Source organism: Penicillium diatomitis, assembly GCF_028827545.1.
Source record: "Penicillium diatomitis strain IBT 30728 chromosome Unknown utg000007l_segment0_segment0, whole genome shotgun sequence".
Classification (NCBI taxonomy): Eukaryota; Fungi; Ascomycota; class Eurotiomycetes; order Eurotiales; family Aspergillaceae; genus Penicillium; species Penicillium diatomitis.
The window spans coordinates 152-22,929 of NW_026623179.1; the positions used below are offsets into that span (position 1 = coordinate 152).

The 22,778-nt window shown below is 52.2% G+C and overlaps 8 protein-coding genes across 8 annotated transcripts; 5 read left to right on the forward strand and 3 right to left on the reverse strand.

The window, feature by feature from the left end:
* Nucleotides 1-376: 376 nt before the first annotated feature.
* On the forward strand, nucleotides 377-742 carry N7539_006006 (uncharacterized protein; the record flags this gene model as incomplete). The annotated part of the gene is made up of 2 exons (XM_056935608.1): nucleotides 377-598; nucleotides 656-742. 2 exons carry the CDS (start codon nucleotides 377-379, stop codon nucleotides 740-742), a joined length of 309 nt encoding a protein of 102 aa, XP_056789076.1.
* Nucleotides 743-1,193: 451 nt separating this feature from the next.
* Nucleotides 1,194-2,315, reverse strand: N7539_006007 (uncharacterized protein; the record flags this gene model as incomplete). The annotated part of the gene is made up of 3 exons (XM_056935609.1): nucleotides 1,194-1,209; nucleotides 1,255-1,954; nucleotides 2,027-2,315. 3 exons carry the CDS (start codon nucleotides 2,313-2,315, stop codon nucleotides 1,194-1,196), a joined length of 1,005 nt encoding a protein of 334 aa, XP_056789077.1.
* Nucleotides 2,316-3,203: 888 nt separating this feature from the next.
* N7539_006008 (uncharacterized protein) lies at nucleotides 3,204-4,755 on the forward strand (the record flags this gene model as incomplete). Its single annotated transcript, XM_056935610.1, has 3 exons — nucleotides 3,204-3,319; nucleotides 3,375-3,484; nucleotides 3,545-4,755. The coding sequence occupies 3 exons, from the start codon at nucleotides 3,204-3,206 to the stop codon at nucleotides 4,753-4,755; spliced, it is 1,437 nt and encodes a 478-aa protein (XP_056789078.1).
* A 1,128-nt stretch (nucleotides 4,756-5,883) lies between these two features.
* On the reverse strand, nucleotides 5,884-7,952 carry N7539_006009 (uncharacterized protein; the record flags this gene model as incomplete). The annotated part of the gene is made up of 7 exons (XM_056935611.1): nucleotides 5,884-6,511; nucleotides 6,660-6,846; nucleotides 6,907-7,046; nucleotides 7,116-7,224; nucleotides 7,285-7,433; nucleotides 7,532-7,712; nucleotides 7,790-7,952. 7 exons carry the CDS (start codon nucleotides 7,950-7,952, stop codon nucleotides 5,884-5,886), a joined length of 1,557 nt encoding a protein of 518 aa, XP_056789079.1.
* A 559-nt stretch (nucleotides 7,953-8,511) lies between these two features.
* On the forward strand, nucleotides 8,512-9,720 carry N7539_006010 (uncharacterized protein; the record flags this gene model as incomplete). Its single annotated transcript, XM_056935612.1, has 1 exon — nucleotides 8,512-9,720. One exon carries the CDS (start codon nucleotides 8,512-8,514, stop codon nucleotides 9,718-9,720), a length of 1,209 nt encoding a protein of 402 aa, XP_056789080.1.
* A 736-nt stretch (nucleotides 9,721-10,456) lies between these two features.
* N7539_006011 (acetyl-CoA synthetase-like protein) lies at nucleotides 10,457-18,866 on the forward strand (the record flags this gene model as incomplete). The annotated part of the gene is made up of 3 exons (XM_056935613.1): nucleotides 10,457-11,418; nucleotides 11,484-12,158; nucleotides 12,254-18,866. The coding sequence occupies 3 exons, from the start codon at nucleotides 10,457-10,459 to the stop codon at nucleotides 18,864-18,866; spliced, it is 8,250 nt and encodes a 2,749-aa protein (XP_056789081.1).
* Nucleotides 18,867-19,060: 194 nt separating this feature from the next.
* Nucleotides 19,061-19,360, reverse strand: N7539_006012 (uncharacterized protein; the record flags this gene model as incomplete). The annotated part of the gene is made up of 1 exon (XM_056935614.1): nucleotides 19,061-19,360. One exon carries the CDS (start codon nucleotides 19,358-19,360, stop codon nucleotides 19,061-19,063), a length of 300 nt encoding a protein of 99 aa, XP_056789082.1.
* Nucleotides 19,361-20,054: 694 nt separating this feature from the next.
* N7539_006013 (transposase) lies at nucleotides 20,055-21,770 on the forward strand (the record flags this gene model as incomplete). Its single annotated transcript, XM_056935615.1, has 2 exons — nucleotides 20,055-20,707; nucleotides 20,762-21,770. 2 exons carry the CDS (start codon nucleotides 20,055-20,057, stop codon nucleotides 21,768-21,770), a joined length of 1,662 nt encoding a protein of 553 aa, XP_056789083.1.
* Nucleotides 21,771-22,778: the final 1,008 nt, after the last annotated feature.

Genomic DNA, 22,778 nt, shown 5'->3' on the forward strand with positions numbered 1-22,778 from the left:
CTGCTTGTAGACCATCACGTTGTATACTAATTTACTAGGGACAATAAAGAAAAACCTTTTGAATATTCATTCGACCTTTTCACCACGTGAAAATGAGCTGGCGACCCATATAGTGACGGTAGTTACGAGGGCGGTTAACGTGCAAATTTGTCTTCATAACGTGAATTAATACAAGACCACGATTTCTTTTTGTGATGAATATCATGTCTTTCTTCCCGTATCGAAGGTTCAAATATTTAGCTTTTCGCGATTGGATTTTAGGGCCTTTATTCATTACGCTTCTCCTTCAACCTGCCTTCAAAGGCACCACTCTCAGCCCCCCATCTATCAAGTACTGTCCATTCAAAATCCTCAAAAAGCAAGACAACAACTTCCAATGGCTGCTTTACGAAGAGTCCGATCCAATAATTCTTCCAAAAGAAAGTCGTTTCGTCAAAGACAGTGCCGTCGCAAGACAAATATAATGAAAAAGGCATCTGAATATAGTAAGATGTGTGATGCCGATGTATGCATAAGTATTCGCATACGGGAGACGGGTCAGATACATATTTTGTCTGCGGATACTTCGGGATTTTGGGCTTTTCTTCCTTTGCAACTGGTATATCAACTCTAAATGATACAGCACAATCCATCGAAATGAACGCTGATTTGTCAGGGCTCCTATTACCTAACCCCCACTGTGATAACGGATCGCGATTTAAAGAAAGCCAAACAAGATACTGCTTCCAAGGACTCACTATAGGCTCTCAACAGCATAGGGTTTATGAACACGTTTTACACTCGACTTAGATTTCCTCCGTAGAATGTCGTGAATTAAGGATCTTGAGCTGCTTTGACATTTATAATACACTCCGTCCCGAAACTGGTGCACCCACCTGCACTCTTCTAGTTACGGGTATCGCTGACTAATAGCTACCTGAAAAATTACTTCAGCTCCTCAGACCACAGCCAATAATGAGACAGAACTCGGCCACGCTAACCCGATTAGCGTTGTTCGACTGAAAGGAAATATCACTGACAGGGGGAAAATCAACGAAAGGGGGAGTTATAAGACTCTAGAAGTTTAGAAACAAGATGCGGGGGTATTTAGACCAGGGAGGTTTAAAAACCACAGTCGTAAAACCCTGGTGGTCTAAAAACCACAGGCCGCAAGCGATGTATAGTATGTGTGTGTGTGTGTGTGTGTGATTCATTTACGCTGACCCCTCGCTAAGCGATATGCAGCATACAACAACTATATATCAATGTACGTACATGTATCGTGTACCACTTCTTAAACGATCTTGGAGCCTCGTTGGGGCCTGCCGTGACCTTGTGGCGTTGTTCGAATTTGGTTGCATCTCTGCAAGGAAGCGCGAGAATGCGGGCAATGCTGAAGTCAGGAACTTGGACAATGATTTTGTTGCGGATACCGAATTGTTGCGAATTTGACTAGCTGAGCGTTTCTTTGTCTTGGACTCGAGCTGGAATGGCGATGGTTTGTTGTAAAACCGGCGGTGAAGATCTTCTATTGTGAGTATAGGTCTAGTGGGAGGGACGGGTTCTCGGGTTTTAGGAATTGATCGTGGTGAAGTCGTGGTGAGGTGCTGGAGGACCGAAGCATAGGTTGGCTGATGGCTTAGGGGTAGGGTAGTGATACTTGATGTTGGATGGGGAGGCTGAGGAGAGACGGTCGGTGGAGGTAAACGTGATTCTGGGTCGGTTGTGCTGGATGGTGGTGGAGCACGGGAGTCGTTAGAATATTCCTCTGCTGTAGGAGGCACCTTTTGTGCTGGTTTGGCTTGTGTTTGTGTAGTCGCGTCGGTGGTCATCTTCTTAGGTTGTTCGCGCTTCGAGGAAAGAAAGGGGCTAGGGTCTGACCGAGGCGGAGGGAGTGTATCGGTTGAAGAGGAGTGCGTGTCGGTGGAATCGAGATGTTGTTTTAAGTCACTGGAGATGACCTTCCATATGCAGTCTGCTCTATGTAGTTGCTATATCTCTTGGAGAGGTAGGCGCTGGAAGCTGTCTAGGCCTTTGGCTGACTGACACGCAAAGCAGCAAACCAGGCCGCCACCGGAGAGAGGTTGGTAGTGAAAGCCATTCTTGGCCAGCTGAAGCGGAGTGACGCCACTGAGCACCTGTCCGCGGAATGACAGAGCTCTGGCCGTGATGGTGGAATAGGTGGTCGAGATAAAGAATTTCTCCTGTGTGGTCCGTTGTGGGGTAGGTAGCTCGGGTGGAGTGGGGGGAGTCACGGATTTTGAGATAGAGGATGGTCGGCGGAGAGGTGGGAAAGGCTTCCTGCCTGCCCTGGGATCTGGAGGCTTAGGATTCATCCTTCTAAAGGTCTACCGCTATCTCTCGATATGATCACCGACGCGGTACCGACGCGGTACAGTCGCGATGTACAGTAGTTTTCGAAATCAATTTGATCTTTTACTCTTTCCACTTGATTCCCGGAAAATATTTCCGAAATACGCTAATCCTATTTAGGGTCACCGCTCTATTAGTTGGGCAGAATTCTGCTTGTAATGACAATAACTCCTCTAAGGACGTATCGTACCCAACCAGTAATGATATATCCCTTGGTAGATCTGGCGATCTGGCGAGATCTTCCGCCCGCTTTCCGCCTTCCCACCAGTCCTGGGTTGCCACCTTGCCCCCATTCTTCCCACATGCAGCACAGCCTTTCGTGTTATTGCTTTACGCCCGTTAGCTATCACACAGAAGGCCGTGCTTACGCTGTAGAGAGCTAATCCTGGTAGGGAAGGATATTTACTTTTTTTTCTCAATGGCACTAGAATCTTATGGCTCTGCCCCGTACCACCGCCTTTTGACGTAATTGGGACCTACAGGATTCGTTTGAAACAAAGCGATGCGCCCGCCATCACACCCTGTCACTAGTTTGTTGACACGTTCGCTTAGAATCCGGCGATTGCTCAAACGCGCTAAGTTTGAAAACCGGAGACTGCTTTGCTGGCAGGGATCAGGTATCCAAGTAAATTTTATCTCGAAACACCATTTGGAACAAATGGAGAGTTGATAAACGTGGCGCCACTGCTAGCCTTGTATTAACCGCCGGTGCTTAGGATGCGAGTCATGACAAGAGCATCTGGGAGGATTTTCCCGAACATATATTCTGCGCCATTTCTGCAGTTGGCTTATATTCAATGATCGAGCCTTTGAATTCGGAAGACTATTTATTTTCTCAATATCCCAAACATATGAAGATGGAAAACAACCTTATCCCGAATGATCTTCCTCTGGAAAACAGTCCTACATCTCGTGAAGCACTTATGAAGAGGGTAACGAAACGACTACTTCGTTACGCACTTAAAAGGTAGGCAAAAATTGAGATCCGTCGTTTTCATTTATCTCATGACATCAACCACTAGGACTGGCACCAAGTTGATCCTCATTCTTGGGCATTTACGATCCGGAAAATCAAGTCTTTTTGAATCCCTGACCGGTGCAACTGGTCATTCAAAAAAGGGCATTGACTCAGGTGATAAGATTTTGCCCCATTCGATAAGATCCCTCATCGACTAATTACTTTGAATGATAGTGACCAAAGAGTACCAAATTGGCGCCGCGAATATCAACGGGAAGCTCTACTTATTTGTCGATACCCCGGGGCTTAAAGACCCCAGCATCTCCAATGCTGATATTCTTCGTGAGATTGCAAAGTTACTTGATACGACCAAGGACTCCGTGACATACGCCGGTGTTCTATATGTACACCCGGCTACTTTGCAATTCTCGGACGAAGCAAAGAAGAGCCTCCTTTTTCTGAACGCATTCTGTGGTCCGTCATATTCTCCTTCCATTACTTTCGTTACCACCATGTGGGACCGCATTAGCCCCGATGAGATAGAGGAACAAGATGAGCTGGTGAACGAGATGGCAAGAGCGAAATGGTCATCGTTCCTGGACAGGGGAGCGAACTTGTATCACCATGGCAGAGCCTATGAAGGGGACACGGCAACACTTGAAGTCCTCAGTCTCAGAAAAAAGCCAGAGGTTCGGCAAAAATACGCGAGAGAAGCTATTTCACGATTATATCCACTGGACAAAAACCATGCCGCGCCTCTAATTATTCAAGAGCTGAGAGTGAACACTCTACTGGAGGATACAACAGCTGGAAAGCTTCTTGGTATGATTGGTCTGCAGATTCCGACCGACGATGCCCAGCAAAATGATACCTCCCAAAACCCTGTGCAACAGAGTCGCCCAGAAGGGTTTGATTGGTTCCATGCGATAGTTGCTGCAATCAAATTTCCATTGGACCAAATTACTGCCTTTCTGGCGGCTCTTTGGAATCTTGTCGCTGCACTCAAATCTGCCATATTAGCTTTGATGCCTTCATCAACAATCACAGTATCGGTCCCTCGCTTTACAGGGTATAGTGTGGAAGTCTTGTTCACACTACCTGGAGGGCTGAGATTCATTGTTGGATATGGACTTCGAGGTCCCTATCTAAGACCATGGTCTTCTCAAGCGGCTAATTTTGCGTCGGAAATTGACTCTGAAGATGACAATGTAGATGGGCCAGATATGCCTGTCAGTATAACGTTGGATCCTGAGGTTACAGAACAGGAAGAGACGTTCGGGATGGACGGACCTGATGTGCGCCCTGAATATCTGGCTGTTAGCACAGCATTTGAGCGAGTTCTCTCTGTACAGGAAGGTTATTTGCCAGCTAATCAGGAGAATCATGTTCAGACGGACACTGAAGAAAGCGACTCGTGGTGGTGGGAACGGTGTGCCATGATGTGACTACTGCTTATACATGAGTCCAATATTGCCTTAGTCTTCCTCGGATATCATTATTCAGAGCCTTCCTACTTTGCATTCTCCTTTGCTTTCATTCTCTAGCTTTCTTTCTGCTTCTGACAGTGACCTCTGTTGCTCTTTTACGCTGCAACGCATACAGCCAGAGTAGCCAAAGAATTGTCTGGTCTGTTTTTTCAATACACAATAAAGAGCACAGACAAGAAACCACGATCCAGGAGCTATTTGTATGCTAAACATTGCTCTTCTACCTGGTTGCCGCCAAGAATATAACGGTAAGCACCGAGCTGATGTGCAGGAAGTTGCAGCTCGTTAACAAAGGAAGAGCAGGGTGAGGAGGTACCGCGTGTCTGCGCATTTCGTGTAAAATACGCCACCCATGGTACTAAAAATGTATTGTAAGATACACAGACTAATATAGAAAGCGGTCTAGATTAAATATCTTAAAATAACATCCAATCAGAACTCGCATATTTGAGATTTATTTTCCGGGATTCAAGTCCAAAGAGTGTGAGGTCAAACTGAATTCGAAAATTACTGTATATAGTCAGTACATGTTCTCTTAGTTGATTTAGGGTATATCCCCGATGTGTAGATACGTACCCGTGGCACTGATCAGCTCGCTGGAAGAAGCAGGCGGTGGAAAAGTCCACCGCCTTTTTGGGTGGGGCGGCTGAGGGAACTGAGGTAAGTATCTCCTGCCTCCGGGATCGACCTATCCCGTTGCATTCCGACAACTATCCGAGTGCACGTGATAAAGGCACACGCGGGGCAAACGAAAAACCCCTCTTCTCAGCCAGCCAGACTGCCGAGCATTTCAGATTTGGCCATCTTTCTTCATGACTCAAAACGTGTTGCTCCTTCTTCGAGATTTTAAGGTCCTGATGATATATGGTACAAATACAGGTGTCCTAAGGTGAGGATTTTGGGTTATCGCCTACTAAAAATTCACATTGGTTTACTCGCTCACACAGTGTTCCTGACATGGCAATGCAGTCATCATCTCGCATTAGAGCGGAATATACACATCTTTCAAGCCCATTCCACCTCTCCCCAAAGTCGTCTCTCACGGCAAAAATACACCCCCCATAAACTCTGTTATCCACAAACGTATCAACCCACTTTCCAGAAGAACGCAGTGAAGATGACACTGGCAGCAAACATGACTCCAGCAAAAGTAGCAAACATGATCACCATGTTCGGATCCCGTGCAGCCGGCGAGAGCGCAAGACCTAACACGGCACTACCGGCGTTTGTGGAGGCAAAGATCGCCTGGACGATCGACTTCATCCCTGCCGGGGCCTGATTGTAGGCAAACTCCGACCCGGACACCGAGAAGAAAACCTCGCCTACAGCGCCCAGAAAGTAGACGGGGACCTGCAGGGCGACACTCACGTCGTTCGGTTGCGCGTCCGCAACGACCGCCGGGCATTTCTGGGGATGGCGGTAGCAAGGGGGGGCGCGGTACACCATCTCCTCGACGCCGGCTGCCACGGCCATGCTTGCCGCGGTAATGAAGAAGCCTATGGCCATACGGGCTGTCGGCCGTAGCGGGCAGCCGATGCGAGACATCAACGGGTACACGACCTTGTTGAGAACCGGAACGGTCACGAGGACAAAGATCGGGTTCAGCATGGCAAGGATGTCGTTGGGAATACCGTACGTTTTCATGTCTGCCGCCTGAGAGACAAGGTTGGTTTGATTCTGGCTGAAACACAGCCAGACAATTGGGTAAACAAGCCTGTATCACTCATTATGCGTCAACCGCGCTTATTTCGGCAGAATAGGTAGTTTTTTCTCTGTGTTGGGGTAAGGCAGAGAGCGAGGAAGGAATGGAGAAAGACCCGGAGGGAGTGGTGGTGATCTCCCTCCCGAGCTGGTCGACTTACGCCACTCTGCAGGCATGTACGGCCTTTCTAATATTTGCAATGAATTCGTCATCCCAATGGACCACTCGTCCATGGGCCGAGAGCTGATGGCTTGCTCGAGCATCGTCTAACTTGCACTTCCCCCGGATGGCGAGCCACAAGGCCAGGAAGAGTTTGGGGACCATTCCTTTCTCCCGCCTCGGCTGAACTAGCATCCCCACTTAGCCCCGCGTCTGGATTCGTGAAGGGGAAGAGGGTGCAGACTTACCATAGAACTTGCGACCGAGGATAAAGCCACCCAGCCCCGTCGAGAGGGTGCAAAGCGGGAGCAGAAAGGCAGCCCAGAAACCATATTTTTTCTCTATTACTGTTGTCAACATCCCAAGCAATCCGCCTAAATTGATCACCCTGTATCGATGGCCTTAGCTTGGAAAGGGAGTGAAAGAGGAAAGAGAGAGCACAAGGGAGCAAGCAGACCAGTAGTAGAAGCTGTAAACCCGTCGGATGGTCATCTCACGGTCGATGATGACGGTTTCGCCGTCCTTTGTCTTCGCGGTTCGAGTGACTGACTCGTGCAGCTGGTCCACTAAAATTGAGGTGCCCTGGTCAGTGTGGATTCCCTTCCTGCTGGTCAGAGCATACGTACCCATCATCGGTGAAACAGAAGACTTGATCCCCCCGATTCCTACCCCCACCAGCACCAATGCACATATCAAACCAGCGAGCCCAGCATCGTGTCCCGACAAGGAAGGAACGGAGGTGATGAAAACAACTAGGAGGCCAGCAACGTAGACACTAAGCATTGGACCGAAGTGAGTCAGTCCACGATCATCACGTCCAGGTCGATCTCCCGCCAGGCACCCGACTGGGCGCAGGAGAAGTGGCCAACCTACGCTGCTGAGCACGAAATGGTCCAAAACTGTCCGATGGATCCGTCCGCGAACGTCGCCGCCAGAAGGGGGGACAGATAGCTAAGCACATTGAGAAAACAGTTCAAAGCATAGGCTACGGATTGGCCCCGGCCTAGGGCTCCCGGCCGCAGGGCTTCGGAGTGTGGATTCTGAATATAATTCTCTAGGTTCACGCCCCAGGTTGTCAGTCATCCTCTCGCGGTCTGCGGTGCAGCAGGTGGGTTTTTGCCGGAGTCATACGGAGCGGGGCGGTGAATGCGGTGTAGGAGAATCTCTCCACGCCCGCAAACAACATGATCAACCAGGTTGCAAGCGGGATGTGATCCGAGACGCGCCGCAAGGAACTCTGCTCATTCTCTGTGGGCTCTGCAGCGAGGACGATTTGAGTCTTGCCCTCTGACATGGCGACTGTGATGTTAGCTGTTTTGAGTCCGCCCGTGGAGTTGGAGACTGAAAGGGCAAAAAGGAGAGAGCAAGAGCAAGAGAGAGAAAGAGAAATAAAGAGAGAGAAAGAGAAATAAAGAGAGATAGAGGGGAGGTGTGGAATTCCGGTCAGTCCATCCATCCACGGACTACCTAACTTTCTAAATAGGTTGGTCTGGTTTCGTCTGTCTACGAGTCTATTCTTGAGATGGGGCTTGCTGTACTGAATGTGGGTAGCTTGAACGATGGTGGCAGGACCCAGGCACGAAGATGCAACCCTCCATTCCGCTAAGCCTGTGGCTACCACCTCAAATTGCAAAAATACAAAGATACAAGATACGGAGCGCTATGCAGTACAGTATTTAGCACTGAGGGCAAAGTTCCACAAGTGGATACCTACGCCGAAGCAGATCGATGTCGTGCCGCCTCCACGCCTCACGGACGTATCGGGACCGATACCTCCCTATAAGAAGCATCCTCGATCGGGGACGAGGTTCTCAAGGAATGAAAGAAAAGAAGCCAGATCAAAAGAGACAACCATGTTGAAGTTCTCCGACCTATCTGCCTCTGCCCCAGCCGTCGCCAAGGGCTCAAGCCTGTCGGGGGATAGTTCCGCCGCTCTCGAGCAAGATCCCTATGCCTTCGCCAATCTTACTCCCTACGTGCACCCGCCCGAGACCACCGAGGATCTGTTTTGGAGTGACCTGGTGACCCTGGACCTGTCCGATTTCACGAAGCCGGGAGGTAAGCAGCGACTGGCCTCGCAGCTATCGGACGCGGTGCAGAAGGTGGGATTCTTCTATGTGAAGAACTTTGGCCTCTCGCAGGAGCAGATCGATCGACAATTGACCCTGGCGAAGAACTTCTTTTCGCTACCCTTTGCTGACAAACAGCAATACAGCGTGGACTACGAGAAGGGCGACTACAATGGATACCGCTGGGGTGGGTACCGTGCCGACGGCAGCCAGTCCGCCAACAACCACGGCGACAATATCGAGGCCTACAATATCCCCAAGTTCATTCCGGAGCTCGCGGGCAAATATGCGCAGCCGCCGCTCTTGCAGCGTCATCATGCCGAGATCGCAGCCTTCACGCGACACCTGCATGAGCATATCGTCGCCCCGCTGATGGTTCTCTTTGGCATCATCCTCGAGCTGCCGCGGGAGGATCTGTTGCAGAAAATGCACAGCTACGACCAGCTTTCCGATGACCACTACCGATACATGAAGTATTCCCGCCGGACTCCGGAGCAGCACCGGGCCAGTGATGGCGTGCAGGTCAAGGGACACTCCGATCTCGGTAGTTTGACCTTGTTGTTTCGCCAACCCGTCGCCGGCCTCCAGATCCTTGGGGATGACTGGCAGTGGCGCTACGTGCGGCCCCTGCCAGGTACTGTGACCGTCAATCTGGCGGACACACTCTCCCTCCTGACGGGTGGCTTCTTCAAATCGTCCATCCACCGGGTCGTGGCCCCCCCGCGCGATCAGTGGGGGTATGATCGCTTGGGCCTGCTGTACTTCGCCCGCCCCCACAACGATACCGTGCTGCGACCCTTGGTCTCGGAGTCCCCCGTGCTCCAGCGGAATCGGCATCTGCTTACCGAAGGTTTCACGCGACCCATTACCATGGCGGAGTTTACTGTGGCCAAACAACGCATGCTGCTCAACCCACATCTGTATGAAGAGAAACGTGATCAGCATGGGGATGTTGAGTTGATCGCTGGCTTTAAGGATCACCGGTATGTGTAGTAGATTCGATCCTTGCACTTCGGCGTCGGGCGAGAAGAGCTGAAGGGCTCTTCCTCGATGTGGGGAGTCCAAACTCCAATTCAACATTTTGCTTCGCGCCATTGACTCTTGAGCTAGCTCCTAACGCACAATCTAAACTAGACCGTGTAAAATTGGAAGTAACCCGACGTAGTACCAGAACCAAGCCAGCTCGAAAAGGTCCGTTGCGCTGACCCTTTATGCTAACGAAACCTGAAACACCGGCTCCGGTCACGTAGACATTATTTGCAACACTCGCCAATGCAGTGTGCGGGCTAGAATCCACTTTCTAATGTCCGGCGGGCCACCGGTCACGGTTGCTTACGCAAATTCTTAGCATAAATACGATCGTGACAGGATGTCGACTTAGTTCGGAGGGCCGTTCCAACTTCCTAGGGAGACTAGATGGCAAATATGAATTGAGGTATGCGCCAAGCTTAGCTGATTGACACTACGGTTCTGGCGGATACCACTGGGACAGCCACAACTTTTCGGCTCAGGCAAATGCCCCACTATGTAAGCTTCGGCTACTGTATAACTTCGGTCGAGGCACGATTGAGGTTAGTTCGGAGAACGGGGGGGGAAATGCCACCCGGCAACATCTGGATCTACTGTATGCTAGCAGAGCCCCGGGAATGAATAAATGTAATTCGATCAGAAGTTGTCAATGCATTCTGACAGATGTGCCAACTTTGAGTGTCAGACCCCAAGAATAGTCATGAGTGAGGCCACCGTCACTCTACCTTGGCAGAAAGCCACTCCGGGTCACGATCTCGCAGAGTGCTCCCTCTATGCGGCGTGGGTGATTCTTGCAGCCTCCTATGCGGATCAGTCCAGCATTCGCTTCGCAGTACAGAGGCATGCCCCGCAACATCAGCAAAAGAGAATGCGTCCCGTCCCGGATGAGATGACTTATGAGATTGATTGGGACCATACTGTCCCACAGGCCCTGGAGAATCTGAGACGGAGCCTTGCCACCTTATCTGGTGATGCAGCCGGAGATGACGAGCCAGTCTCGTCCGCGGCCTTGTCGGATCAACAGCGTATCGCTCCATTCCAATTCGTGCTCTTCCACGAGGCCGAGCCGGGCGAGGAGCTGGGGACCGGGCGTCCGAGCTGCATGAGCGCTGCGGCTCATGGCCGGTATGCCCTGATCGTCCGGTGGCAGAAGCAGACCACAGGAGTCAAAGTGCAGGTCTATGCCCGGATCGGTCTGGGAGGGACTTTGCGAGCCCGCCGGCTGGCCTCCCAGCTGCAACACATTCATGCACAACTGCTCGCGCCGGCATCAATGGGTCGGCAGCTGGCGGAGCTAGACACTGCTAGTGAGGAGGACCTCCACCAGATTTGGACCTGGAACGCCGATGTCCCCAGGGCTCATGACAAGCTAATTCACGAATTATTCGACCAGAGAGCCATAGCCGCTCCCACCATGTCCGCTATCTGCGCCTGGGATGGGGAGTTCTCATACGAGGAGCTCCGCATGCACTCGAACCGACTAGCCAGGGAGCTCGTCGCCCGGGGAGTGGGATCTGGGGATGCAATTCCACTCTGTATAGAGAAGTCGCGCTGGATGCCAGTGGCCATGTTGGCGGTGATGAAGGCCGGTGCGGCGTGTGTGGCACTGGACGTCGACCAGCCCTGGGAACGACTGCGAGTGATCGTGGATCGCGTCACCCCGTCGTGGATTGTGGCCAGCGCCGACAACTGGTTACTAGCGTCAAGACTAGCTGGACAAGACATAGGAGTGGTGGACGTGGCGCACACACGAGGGACCACTCCAGCCACCGCCGACGGACCCCTCCCCCGGGGAGCCCATCAGATGCTGCCTATATCACATTCACCTCGGGAAGCACGGGCGTCCCCAAAGGGGCCATCATCAGCCATGGCAATGTGAGTAGCGGGATCTATCTTCAGGCGGCCAAACTAAATTTTACTGAGTCGTCGCGCGTGTTTGACCTCGCCCCCTATTGCTTCGACCTCGCCTGGTCGAATATGCTGCATTGCTTGTGTATGGGCGGATGCCTGTGTGTCCCCCGTCTTCAGGACTGCCAGGCGGACCTTTCGGGCACCATCCAGCGCTTTGGGGCCAACATGATGAACATCACCACCTCCGCGCTGCGTCTAGTGCACCCAGACACGGCTGGGCTCCATACGATTCTCCTTTGTGGCGAACCTGCGGATGAGGACGTGGTGAGTACCTGGGCATCCCGGGTGCAGCTCTTCAATACGTATGGCTCCGCCGAATGTCCCTCCAAAGGCGCCTTCACCCATGTGCCGGCGAGCCAGCAGGGTAAACCCCCGATTGGAAAGGGTCTTGCCACCAACACCTGGGTGGTTAACCATCGGAACGGTGCCGGTCTCTGCGGCATCGGCATGATCGGGGAACTGTGGGTGGAAGGCCCGATCGTCGGGCAAGGGTATTGGCGGGATGAGAAACAGACGCACGCGGCGTTCATCGTCGACCCCCGTGGATCCGGCAGGGAACTCCTAAACATGGCGGCCGTCGGGCCAGACTTTACCGGACCGGCGATCTGGTTCACTATCGAGACGATGGGTCCCTGGAATTCGTTGGGCGCAAAGACCAGATGGTCAAGATTCGCGGCCAACGGGTGGAATTGGGCGAGGTTGAGAACGGTATCCGGCAGTATTTCTCCACGTCGACCCTGAACAACATCAACGAGGTGGTGGTGGAGGTCATTCTCCCTGCTCAGGGCGAGCGTCCGCTCTTGGTGGCACACCTGGGCATAGGTGAAGGACGCACGGATGCGCTGGGACCGGTCATTGACGATCTGAAGGCGTGGCTGGTCGGGCATTTGCCGCACTATATGGTTCCGTCTCTCTTTCTCCCCCTCCAATATTTGCCCCGAACCGCCACTGGCAAGATAGATCGTCGCAAGTTGCGCGAGACCGGCAGCGGCTGGAAGCTTCTCGAATTAGGCGCCCTGGACCCCAGGTTTAAGACGGTCAAACAGAACCCTGAAACGGAGATGGAAAATTGCCTGCGAGAACTGTGGTCCATTGTGCTGGGTGTGGAGGTGACTTCAATCAGTACGAGCGACAACTTTTTCTTGCTCGGCGGAGACTCTATCACCGCGATTCGCCTGGTCAGCGCTGCTCGCCACCGGAACTTGGCATTGACCGTCGAGGACATTTTCCGCTACCCCGAGATGCGGGAATTGGCTAAGCAGATCGGGATCAAGGATGCCCATGAGGCTCTTTCAGAATCGAGCATCCTGCCGTTCTCTCTGTTGCCTCGGAAGTCCCCATCACATCGGCAGGTGGCCCAAGACTGCGCCACCGCGTGTAGAGTGAGGGTCGAGTCGATCGAGGATATTCTCCCGTGTACGCCGACTCAGGAAGCTTTCATGGCGGTGACGGCGCAGTCTGACAATGTGAGTGCGTTGAACCCATATATCTTTGCGCTCCCCGCCCTGGTCGAGCGACAAGCGTTCATAGCCACCCTGAAAGCGGTCGTCAACGACCTGCCCATCTTGCGGACCCGCATCGTCGATGTTCCAGGGAGAGGCTTGGTGCAGGTGGTGATCAAGGAGCGTGGTGACATTGTGAGAGCGGACACCATATCTGGCTGTCTCGAGCAGCTCGGCCACCAGTCTAAGGGAGGTCTGGGAGAGCCCTTGAGTCTCTTCGGTGTCATCACGGAAGGGCAGACTGCGCATCTGCTTCTGTCCATGCATCACGCAGTCTATGATGGGTGGTCTCTATCCTTGATCCTCGATCAGGTGCAGGCCACATATCGAGGACACGGGAAGAACGACCTCCGGTCAATGAAGACGCTTCTGTACCACCGAGATCTGATTGATCATCAGAACGCCGAACAATTCTGGCGATCCCAACTCCGCGACTGTCAACCTCCACCCTTCCCTTTCATGCCCGTGATCACCGGTCAGCGCCCGATTTCGAAGAACCGATTCGTCCATGAGATTAAGCATCTCTCCTGGCCAGCGGGCGGAGTCACGGCAGCAACAATGATTCGGACCGCCTGGGCGCTGCTAATATCTCGCTATACTGGCTCCGATGATGTTGTTTTTGCCGCAGTCGTGAGCGGGCGCCAGGTGCCTATCCCAGCAGTTGAGACGATTGCGGGACCCACGGTGGCGACAGTTCCGGTGCGAGTCCAGATAAACCCCGACGATTCGGTTCACAGCCTGCTCAGCCAGCTTCAGCAGCAAGGAGTGGATATGGTGGCCTTTGAGCTGACGGGAATTCCCAATATCACACGCGCAGCAGTGGGAGTGGACCTCGCTCGCGTCATGGAGACCATGCTGGTGATTCAACCCCGGGAGAGTCAGCCCGGAAGCTTTTTTAAGGCGGAGGACAAGAAGCAGCTTCCTGACCGAGACGAATTGGCCGCGTTCAATACCTTTGCTCTCATGCTTGAGACCCATTATCAAGGCACAGAGGCCTTGTCTACCTGCTTCCGGTTTGACGATCGCATCATCAACGCGGAGCAGGTCCGTTTGCTGGCCGCGCACTTCGAGCGGCTTCTTCGTCAGATCAGTGCCGCAGACGTGAGCAACCGCATCAGAGACCTCGACTGTCTGAGCGAGCTAGATTCGCGACTGATCTGGAAGTGGAATGCACGGGTACCAAGCGCGGTGAATGAGGTGGTCCATGTTCTGATCGACCGAACGACGGACGGTCTGGAGGCGGAAGCGGTCTGCGCGTGGGACGGATCCGTCACGTATGCGGAGCTCCGACTCTGGTCCAACACACTGGCGCTTGCGCTGGGTCAGTGGCAGGTGGGAGTCGAGACGCCCGTCGTACTCTGTCTGGAAAAATCGAAGTGGATGCCTGTTGCAATGCTGGGGGTCATGAAGGCTGGGGGCGTGGCGGTTGCTCTGGACATCACCCAACCGAAGGAACGTCTTGCGACAATTGTGCGTCAGGTCCGACCTCGACTGATTGTCACGTCTGAGACAGCGGAATGTCTGGCCAGGGATCTTCTACCAGAATCTCCACCACTGGTAGTCTCCAAGCATGTAATGGTTGCTGGTGGCTCCGCCCCGGTTCGCAGTCCTCGGGTACAGGTAACGCCCTCCAATCGGCTCTTCATCGTGTTCACCTCAGGCACGACCGGCACCCCGAAGGGAGTCATGATCACACACTCCAACTTCAGTAGTGCCATGGAACATCACAGGGTGATGACCGGTCTCAACCAACACTCGCGAGTGTTTGACTTTGCCTCCCATTCTTTTGACGGAGCCTGGGTCAACGTACTCGAGACCCTGCACGCGGGAGGCTGTGTATGCATCCCATCCGAGGATGAGCGGCGGAATGATCTCGCAGGCGCCATCCAACGCCTACGAGCCAATTTCACCTACCTACCCCCGTCATTGCTGCGTTACCTGGATCCGTCTGATGTCCCGACTCTTGAGACGGTGTATATGGTGGGCGAGGCGGTGCCTAAGGATCTGCGGGACCGGTGGATGGAGTCTTGCCATGTGGGTGTGGCATATGGCCCGGCGGAATGTACCGTTACCTGCACTATGACAAACTGGCGGCATGGTCATAGTACCTCCTCGGATATTGGGGTCGGAGTCGGCGTCAATACCTGGGTCGTCGACACTCGGAGCCCAGCAATGGGGCTTGCGCCTGTCGGGGCAGTGGGTGAGCTATGGCTGGAAGGGCCTTTGGTCGGGCCAGGGTATCTCGACAATCCGGCCGCAAATGCAACGGCTTTCGTTAAGGACCCCATGTGGTTACGGCAAGGCCACGCGAGTGGCCGGGGTCGAACTGGCAGACTTTATCGTACTGGCGACTTGGTTCGATATCACCACGATGGGTCGCTCCGCTTTGTCGGGCGGATGGATACCCAGGTTAAGCTGCGTGGGCAGCGTATCGAGCTCCAGGAAGTGGAGCACTCCTTCCGATCAAATTTGCGTGCTCCAGACCACGCTCTGCGGTTGGCTGCAGAGGTCATCGTGCCCATGGGCACAACGACGCCTACTCTCGTAATCTTCCTGGAGATGACTGAATCCAAACTCGGTGCCGAGAAGACAACCGGGTTTTCTAGTCATCTCGAGAGGGGTTTGGAGGGAATCGAGGAGAAGCTGCAGAACAAGCTTCCTCACTACATGATTCCATCCGCGTATGTGGCGATCGATAAGCTGCCTCTTACATCAACGGGGAAATTGGATCGCCGCAGAATCAAGGAACTGGGGGCCCAATGCACTCGGAAGGACCTCAGACCGTTGACACAGCCTCAATCTCCAATGGAAAGTCAATCTCCCCTCAGTTCGACGGAGGAAACCTTGCAAAGAATTTGGAGTCAGGTGCTCAATGTTCCCGCGCAGGATATATCTCGGGTGTTCTCCTTCAGTCGCCACGGGGGAGATTCCATTACTGCTATGCAGGTAGTTTCCCGCTGCCGGGCACATTCAATTACACTCTCTGTCAGTCAGCTCCTCAGCGGACAAACCATCCAACGGATTGCGTCGGAATCAAAATTCGAAGCGAAGGATCTTCAAGATGGGGTAAAATGTGAGCCATTGAGTCATGATGCATTCGGACTATCTCCGATCCAGCAGATGCATTTTCAGATATATCCTAACGGTCTGCACCACTATAACCAAGCATTCCTGCTCCGACTCCGGATCAGAGTCGAGACAGAAAGATTTCGGCTCTCCGTAACCGACATCGTCCGCCGTCATGAAATGCTCCGGGCCCGGTTCCGGAAGACTGGTGCTGGCACTTGGGAGCAGTATATTGCGGAAATGGCTGAAACCGCTTTTCGGTTTACCTTCCATATCGTCATGACCCGGGACGATATGCAAGCTTTGGCGCGAGCGGAGCAAGAATTCCTGGATATCGGTCGAGGCCCTGTGTTTGCTGTAGCGCTTTTCACGAGCGCTGAGGATGACACGCAGTACGTGCTTTTCACTGCGCATCATCTCGTCGTGGACCTTGTTTCCTGGAGGATTCTCTGGTATGACCTAGAGCAGATCCTCCTCACTGGGTTCATGGGTCCTGCACCGACTACATCATTTCAGTTCTGGTGCAGTCACCAGCACAAGCAGGTGGAGCGTCTGCTTGCACAGGATGTGTTGCTTCATGATGTCAGGCGTCCGGAGCTCGAATACTGGGGTTTGCCGATGGAGGACAACCTCGAAGCGGGCTTTGTGGCGGAGGAACGACGCATTGACATTGGTATCACTTCCACTTTATTTCAAAAGGATTCCCATCATGCAGACCATATTGCTCCTGTAGATATTATTCTTGGGGCGATTCTGTACGCATTCCAGGCATCCTTTCCTGATCGATCGGTTCCAACTGTCTTCTTTGAAGGTCACGGTCGAGAGCCGTTACTGGGCACCGACGCTGCCGCTGGGCTGGATCCCAGCTCGACAGTCGGTTGGTTCACCACAGTGCATCCCCTGCGGATCTCCATGCAACCGACGACACCGCTCTTGGAGGTAATCCGCCGCATTCGATGGGGCAGAGATGCTGTGCTTGGTCGTGGACAACCATATTTCTCATACTGCTATTCAGGGGCGTCGAGTGCAGAGACCATCACTTTCCGTCCTCACGAAGGGGTCGAGCTCCTATTCAACTACTCGGGAACGTATCAACAGCTGGAAACCAGCCAGGGCATCTTTGAGCGCGGTCCTGAGGAAGAAGTTCCCAATCAAATTGCGCCCAGTGCAAGGCGATTGGGTCTTGTTGAGGCCAGCGCTCGAGTCCACCGGGGTCAGTTAGTCTTTACCGTCGAGCGCCACCGCCGACTTGACGACAGAAGGACCCAGTTTGTCCAATGGATGGATGGCGTTGTAGACGCTCTCTCCGATGCTGTCGGCCAATTACGCCAGATCAATACGGTCCTTTTTGGCCTACACGTGTCCGATCTCTCTGTTCTGGAACACTGTCTCCTGGCACACGGCCTTACAGTTAATGACGTCGAGGCTGCATATCCTTGTACTTCGTTTCAAAATCATATGCTGAAGGCTCAGTCCTCCCAGGATCCGGCCATATACAGGATAATGCTCCAGCTGAAGGTGCATCTCCACGGGGGTGACTCGCAACATTCGTCGACCCATTTGCGTAATACCTGGAACACGATCGTGGATCGGATGGAAACCCTACGAGTTCTATTCTGGTCCGACTGTGGTCAGACGGCATCCCAGCTCGTCCTGAAGCCTGCGGCCTTCCGTCTCTACCAGTCGACGAAGAAGCCCGGGCTCTTGGGAGATTCGCACCGGTTGGAGATCCAAGAGACAGATTCCCATCTCCTTGTCTCTCTCGAAATCAACCATGCAGTCGTAGATCGGATATCGATGAACCAGATCATCACTGAGTGGGAGGCAGCCTATTACCAGGATGCTCCCGCTGCCTCGTTGCCCGTCCACTTGCGTCCCGTGATCCCGGAGATATTGCATCTGGAACAACTGGAGAGGCCGGCTCTATTCTGGCGTGAGGTGTTAAAGACTGCAGTGGGTCCATTCACAGTTCCTGTCAATGACCGTTGGGGCCGGCGTGCCCAAGATGTACGAATCCTGACCCTGCGTATACCTCGATTGGCCGAGATCAAGAGGGTGGCACAATCGCACGATGCCACTGCTCCTTCCGTGTTCTATGCTGCCCTGACAGTCATGCTCTCTTCCCAGCTCGGTACACCAGATGCCGGCTTCCTCACAGTCTCCTTGGGCCGTGGTCAACTTCCTCCCGGCTCGCAGGATGTGGTAACCTCCTGTCTAACTCTTGTTCCCTGCATCGTGACCCATGTCCGCGGAATGGCGGTGGCTCAGCTTCTGCAGGCCGTTCATCAACACATGTCCGCCGCATCAGACCACGAGCGAGTTGACCTGAAGGCGCTTGAGGTGAGCTGGAAGGGCGATGGACCGCTCTTCAACGTTTTGGTGAATTATCGCAAGTTCTCCGAGGCTGCTGTCGACCCCCGGCCTGTGCGGCCACGATTCCAAGAACTGTGGTCTCGAGACTTGTGGGATTTTGACCTCATTCTGGGCGTCGAAGAACACGAGAATGATCTGGTTATCTCGCTACAGTGGTATGATGGCCGCCTACACCGTGACCAGGTAGAGTCCTGGCTGGAAACCTTGCGTAACAACCTGCATTTTCTCCTTGAGCATCTCCTTCGGAAAGAACAATAGACTTGTTAGATATAGATTCTGACCTCTAGATCAATACTATTTTTCCAACCTGGGGCCTGGTGCATAGTTCTTCCGTGGTCCGTAACCATCCATCCTGCGCCCTATTGGTTGCATGTGGGCAATTCATACTCCGCCTTCCCTATCACTAAAATACTCGGTCAAGCAAACGCAACGGGGTAACGGACTATATTTCATCAAGAGGACAGATTAACTAAGTGGTGATAATAATAATAATAATAATAATAATAATAATAATAATAATAATAATAATAATAATAATAATAATAATAATAATAATAATAATAATAGTAGTAGTAGTAGTAGTAGTAGTAGTAGTAGTAGTAGTAGTAGTAGTAGTAGTAGTAGTAGTAGTACGGAGTAGTACGGAGTAGTAGTAGTACGGAGTAGTAGTAGTAGTAATACGGAGTAGTAGTAGTAGTAATACGCGAGTCTGTTAGGCGATTACAAGGCTCAAAATATCTTCCGTCTTCCATCCCCTCAATCTCTGCCCCCCTCTCCATTCACAGGTTTACCAATCAACGCCGCTCTATTCCTCCGCATATAACCTGGCTCAACAAGGGACACTGGTGGAGGAGACTATTAGGTTGTCTCCAGTGAGGTCAGAAGGAAGATTTCGCGCCCGACTGCTGCTGATGCATTCACTCCCCCATGTGGCAGGCTGGTTCTGCTAGGGGATACCGGCTGCATCTTCGCGAAGGCGTCTAGAATCGTTTGTATAACATGAGTCCGTTCGGTTCTTGGGTTCTGGTGCTGCGTGTCCTATTGCCAAATTGCCTCGTGGGCCTGGTTCAGGTTGGTTCTTCTTCTGCTGTCTCTCGGGTCTGCCGGCTGCGTCCTTCCCTTGCTCCAAAGAGTATGCCACTGGGGCTCTGATGGGTCGATTCGACGTTCGCAGTGGCTGCGGTGCAGTCGGTTCCATTGATTGTTCGGTCGGCTCGGGTGTATACGGCGGCCCATAAGTGCCACCCCTGGAGGCATTTCGCCAAAGTAGGGAGGTCATTAAATGTTTCTGAGGATTAGCAGGCGAGCTGGTCGAATCGGTTCCGATCCGTGCCTACCGCCCACCCAAAGCGGGACGCTTTGGGTGCGCCCTAATTCCTGACCTTTCCGAATTCTTGACCTTTTTTCTACCAGTACTCTTCCTACTAGCTATTTCAACCACCAACGATGCCTAAATCTAGCGATTTTGATGATTCTCGCTTAGCCGAGGCCTGCAAAGTGGTTCTATCCCAGAAGAAGCCAAATATCACTGCAATTGCGCGTGAATTTCGCGTGGATCGCAAGACCTTGACCAGACGCGTCGAAAAGGCTAAATCGCTAATTACACCTACCAAATCGCTTAGGAAGGTCCTAGTGCCCTACCAGGAGGAAGCCTTGATTAGCTGGATAGTCAGGATGTATGGCTGGAACCTCCCACCTACTCCTGTGGTAGTAGCTGTATGGGCAAATCGCGCACTGGCGCGTTCGGGCCAGCCGGATAGGCAGGTTGGTAAAAACTGGCCGTATTACTTCATGAAGCGCCTACCAACGCATCTAGGCCTAGGCCCTATGAAGCAAAAGACTAAGGAACTGAAGCAAATCCAAGCGGAGGATGCAGGGCTTCTTCAACACTGGTACGACCTACTAGAAAACGTTCTCCATAACGTCCCTGCTCGGCTAGTATACAACTTCGATGAATGCGGCTTTCAACCAGGTCAAGGGCGACCACGAAACGTTATTGGGGCTAAATCATCTTGCCCTGATCTTGCCGAAACAGAGAGAGGCGAAAATATCACTGCTCTCGAGTGTATTACTGCGGACGGCTGGCAGATGGACCCTCTGTTTATTTTCAAAGGAACTGGCAAAAACCTTATAGAGGCCTAGTTCTACGGCAGCGAAACTCTCTCACCAGACACGTTGACGGCTATATCTCCCAATGGCTGGATTTCTGATGAATTAGCTCTAGCCTGGCTAGGCTATTTTATCCAATCGACTGCTCATCGTGTGAATCGGGATAAAAAGCGCGTCCTTATATTCGACGGCCACGGCGCGCATCTTACACTCGAATTTCTTCAAACCTACGAGGATAATGCAATTATCCCTTTTGCATTTCTACCGCATACAATACATCTTTGTCAACCACTTGACGGAAAACCCTTTCTGAATTATAAGCAGCAATTTCGGATGATGAATAATAAGCTAGCTTTCTGGGGTGGCCAGCCCTACGGGAAATCGGATTTCCTCTCGATTATCGGGCCAATTCGCAAGGAGGCCTTTTCGCAGCGGGTTATCCGCGATTCCTTTAGAGAGCGTGGGATCTATCCAGTTAAGGGTAGTAAGATTGTAGCAGATCTTACTAATCAGCTAGAGATCCCTGATCTATATGCACCAGATCTTCGATGGGCATCGCGTACACCATCACCACGACCTAATCTCTCGTCTTCTAGTGTTGAAAATAGCCCTCCGAAATCTATTGAAGCACTATCGAAGAATCAGGCTAAGATTACCAAACATCTCGACAAGCTTGATAGCAACTTAGGCAAATTGAAGCGAAATATTTGCAGGGTTTTAGAGCATCAAAAAGAGATGGCGGAGGAGCTAGATATGACGCAGGATTCGATTCAGCGTATACGGGAATGCCAGCAGCCAACACGTCGCCAATATACTAAGCGACAGGTTAAGCCGCTTAGCCAAACTGGTATATTAACCACACGCGATGCGAATCGGTCAATTGAGGCTAGGAAGAAGGAGGATTCGGCTAAGCAAGAAAGGAAGATAGTTAAGCTATACAAGAAGGTGCATGGCTGCGAACCCCCACAGCGGTCAGAGGAATCTATTCAGCGGGCAATTGCAAATGCGGAAGCGGCCAGATTAGCAGGAGAGCCTTTTTTTGTTGATAATTAGCCAGTTGGGTGGTAAATTTGACGATTTATCTACAAAAAGGTCAAGAATTCGGAAAGGTCAGGAATTAGGGCGCACCCAAACCGGGAACGGTTTGGGTGGGCGGTAGGCACGGATATGAGGTGGGGGCCAATCGTTGAAGTCAAGCCCCGGCTTATTTCGCAGGGGACTTGTTTGGGTCTTCCCGTGCGTGCCACTCGCCTGTGGGTTATATTAGTTAGTAAACTAATTTGTTACAGTAATTAAACTACTAAGCGATTTGAGCACACCTGTTGCTCATGCCTCCTAGTCCGCTTCCTTCCACAGCCGCCGTTCTACGGGAGGTGCCCGGATCCCAAGGCATGTCGAAGTCCACACAGCAATAATGATCATGAGATTTTCCTGGTGCCGGCAGCTCTCGCAGCGTTCTTGTGCTAGGGACTCTGATGTCCACGAGAGATCAATGATGTTGCCGGAGTAATGTGTGGACGAGGACAGATTGAACTTGACCGGCGCTTATTTTTTTTGGCCTTTCCGTCGTTAGCGTGAAAATACAAACAGCCAGTAATTTGCATTTGCATTTATGTTGCTTGAAATGAAAATGTTACAGGGGCACTAACAGGACTACCCCTGTCTCGTTCCAGTCAATCCATAACACATAAATGACTTCCTCAGTTCCAGAAAATCTCCCATGATGGCATCTGCCAACAGGACAGCTCCTCTGAGGAATCACCATGCCTTCAACCCCAGAAAATACAAGTATCCTCCGGCTTCAATGGATAGAGTGAGTTCCCACCCCCCACGGAGGCATTATCCTCCATATTCTGTCAGACAATCGCTCGTTCTAACCGGTTCAGATCACTAGTCGAACTTGTTTGTGACTCCAACAAGCAGACAGATCCCAGTCATTCATTCTTTGAAGTGATCGACATCCAAGTCCAGTTGACCTCCAAGGGTGAGAGTAACGATATACTGCGATCCAGAACTCCGGATCCAGCGTGAGTCCACGCCCGCTTTCCCGGTGCCTGCTTG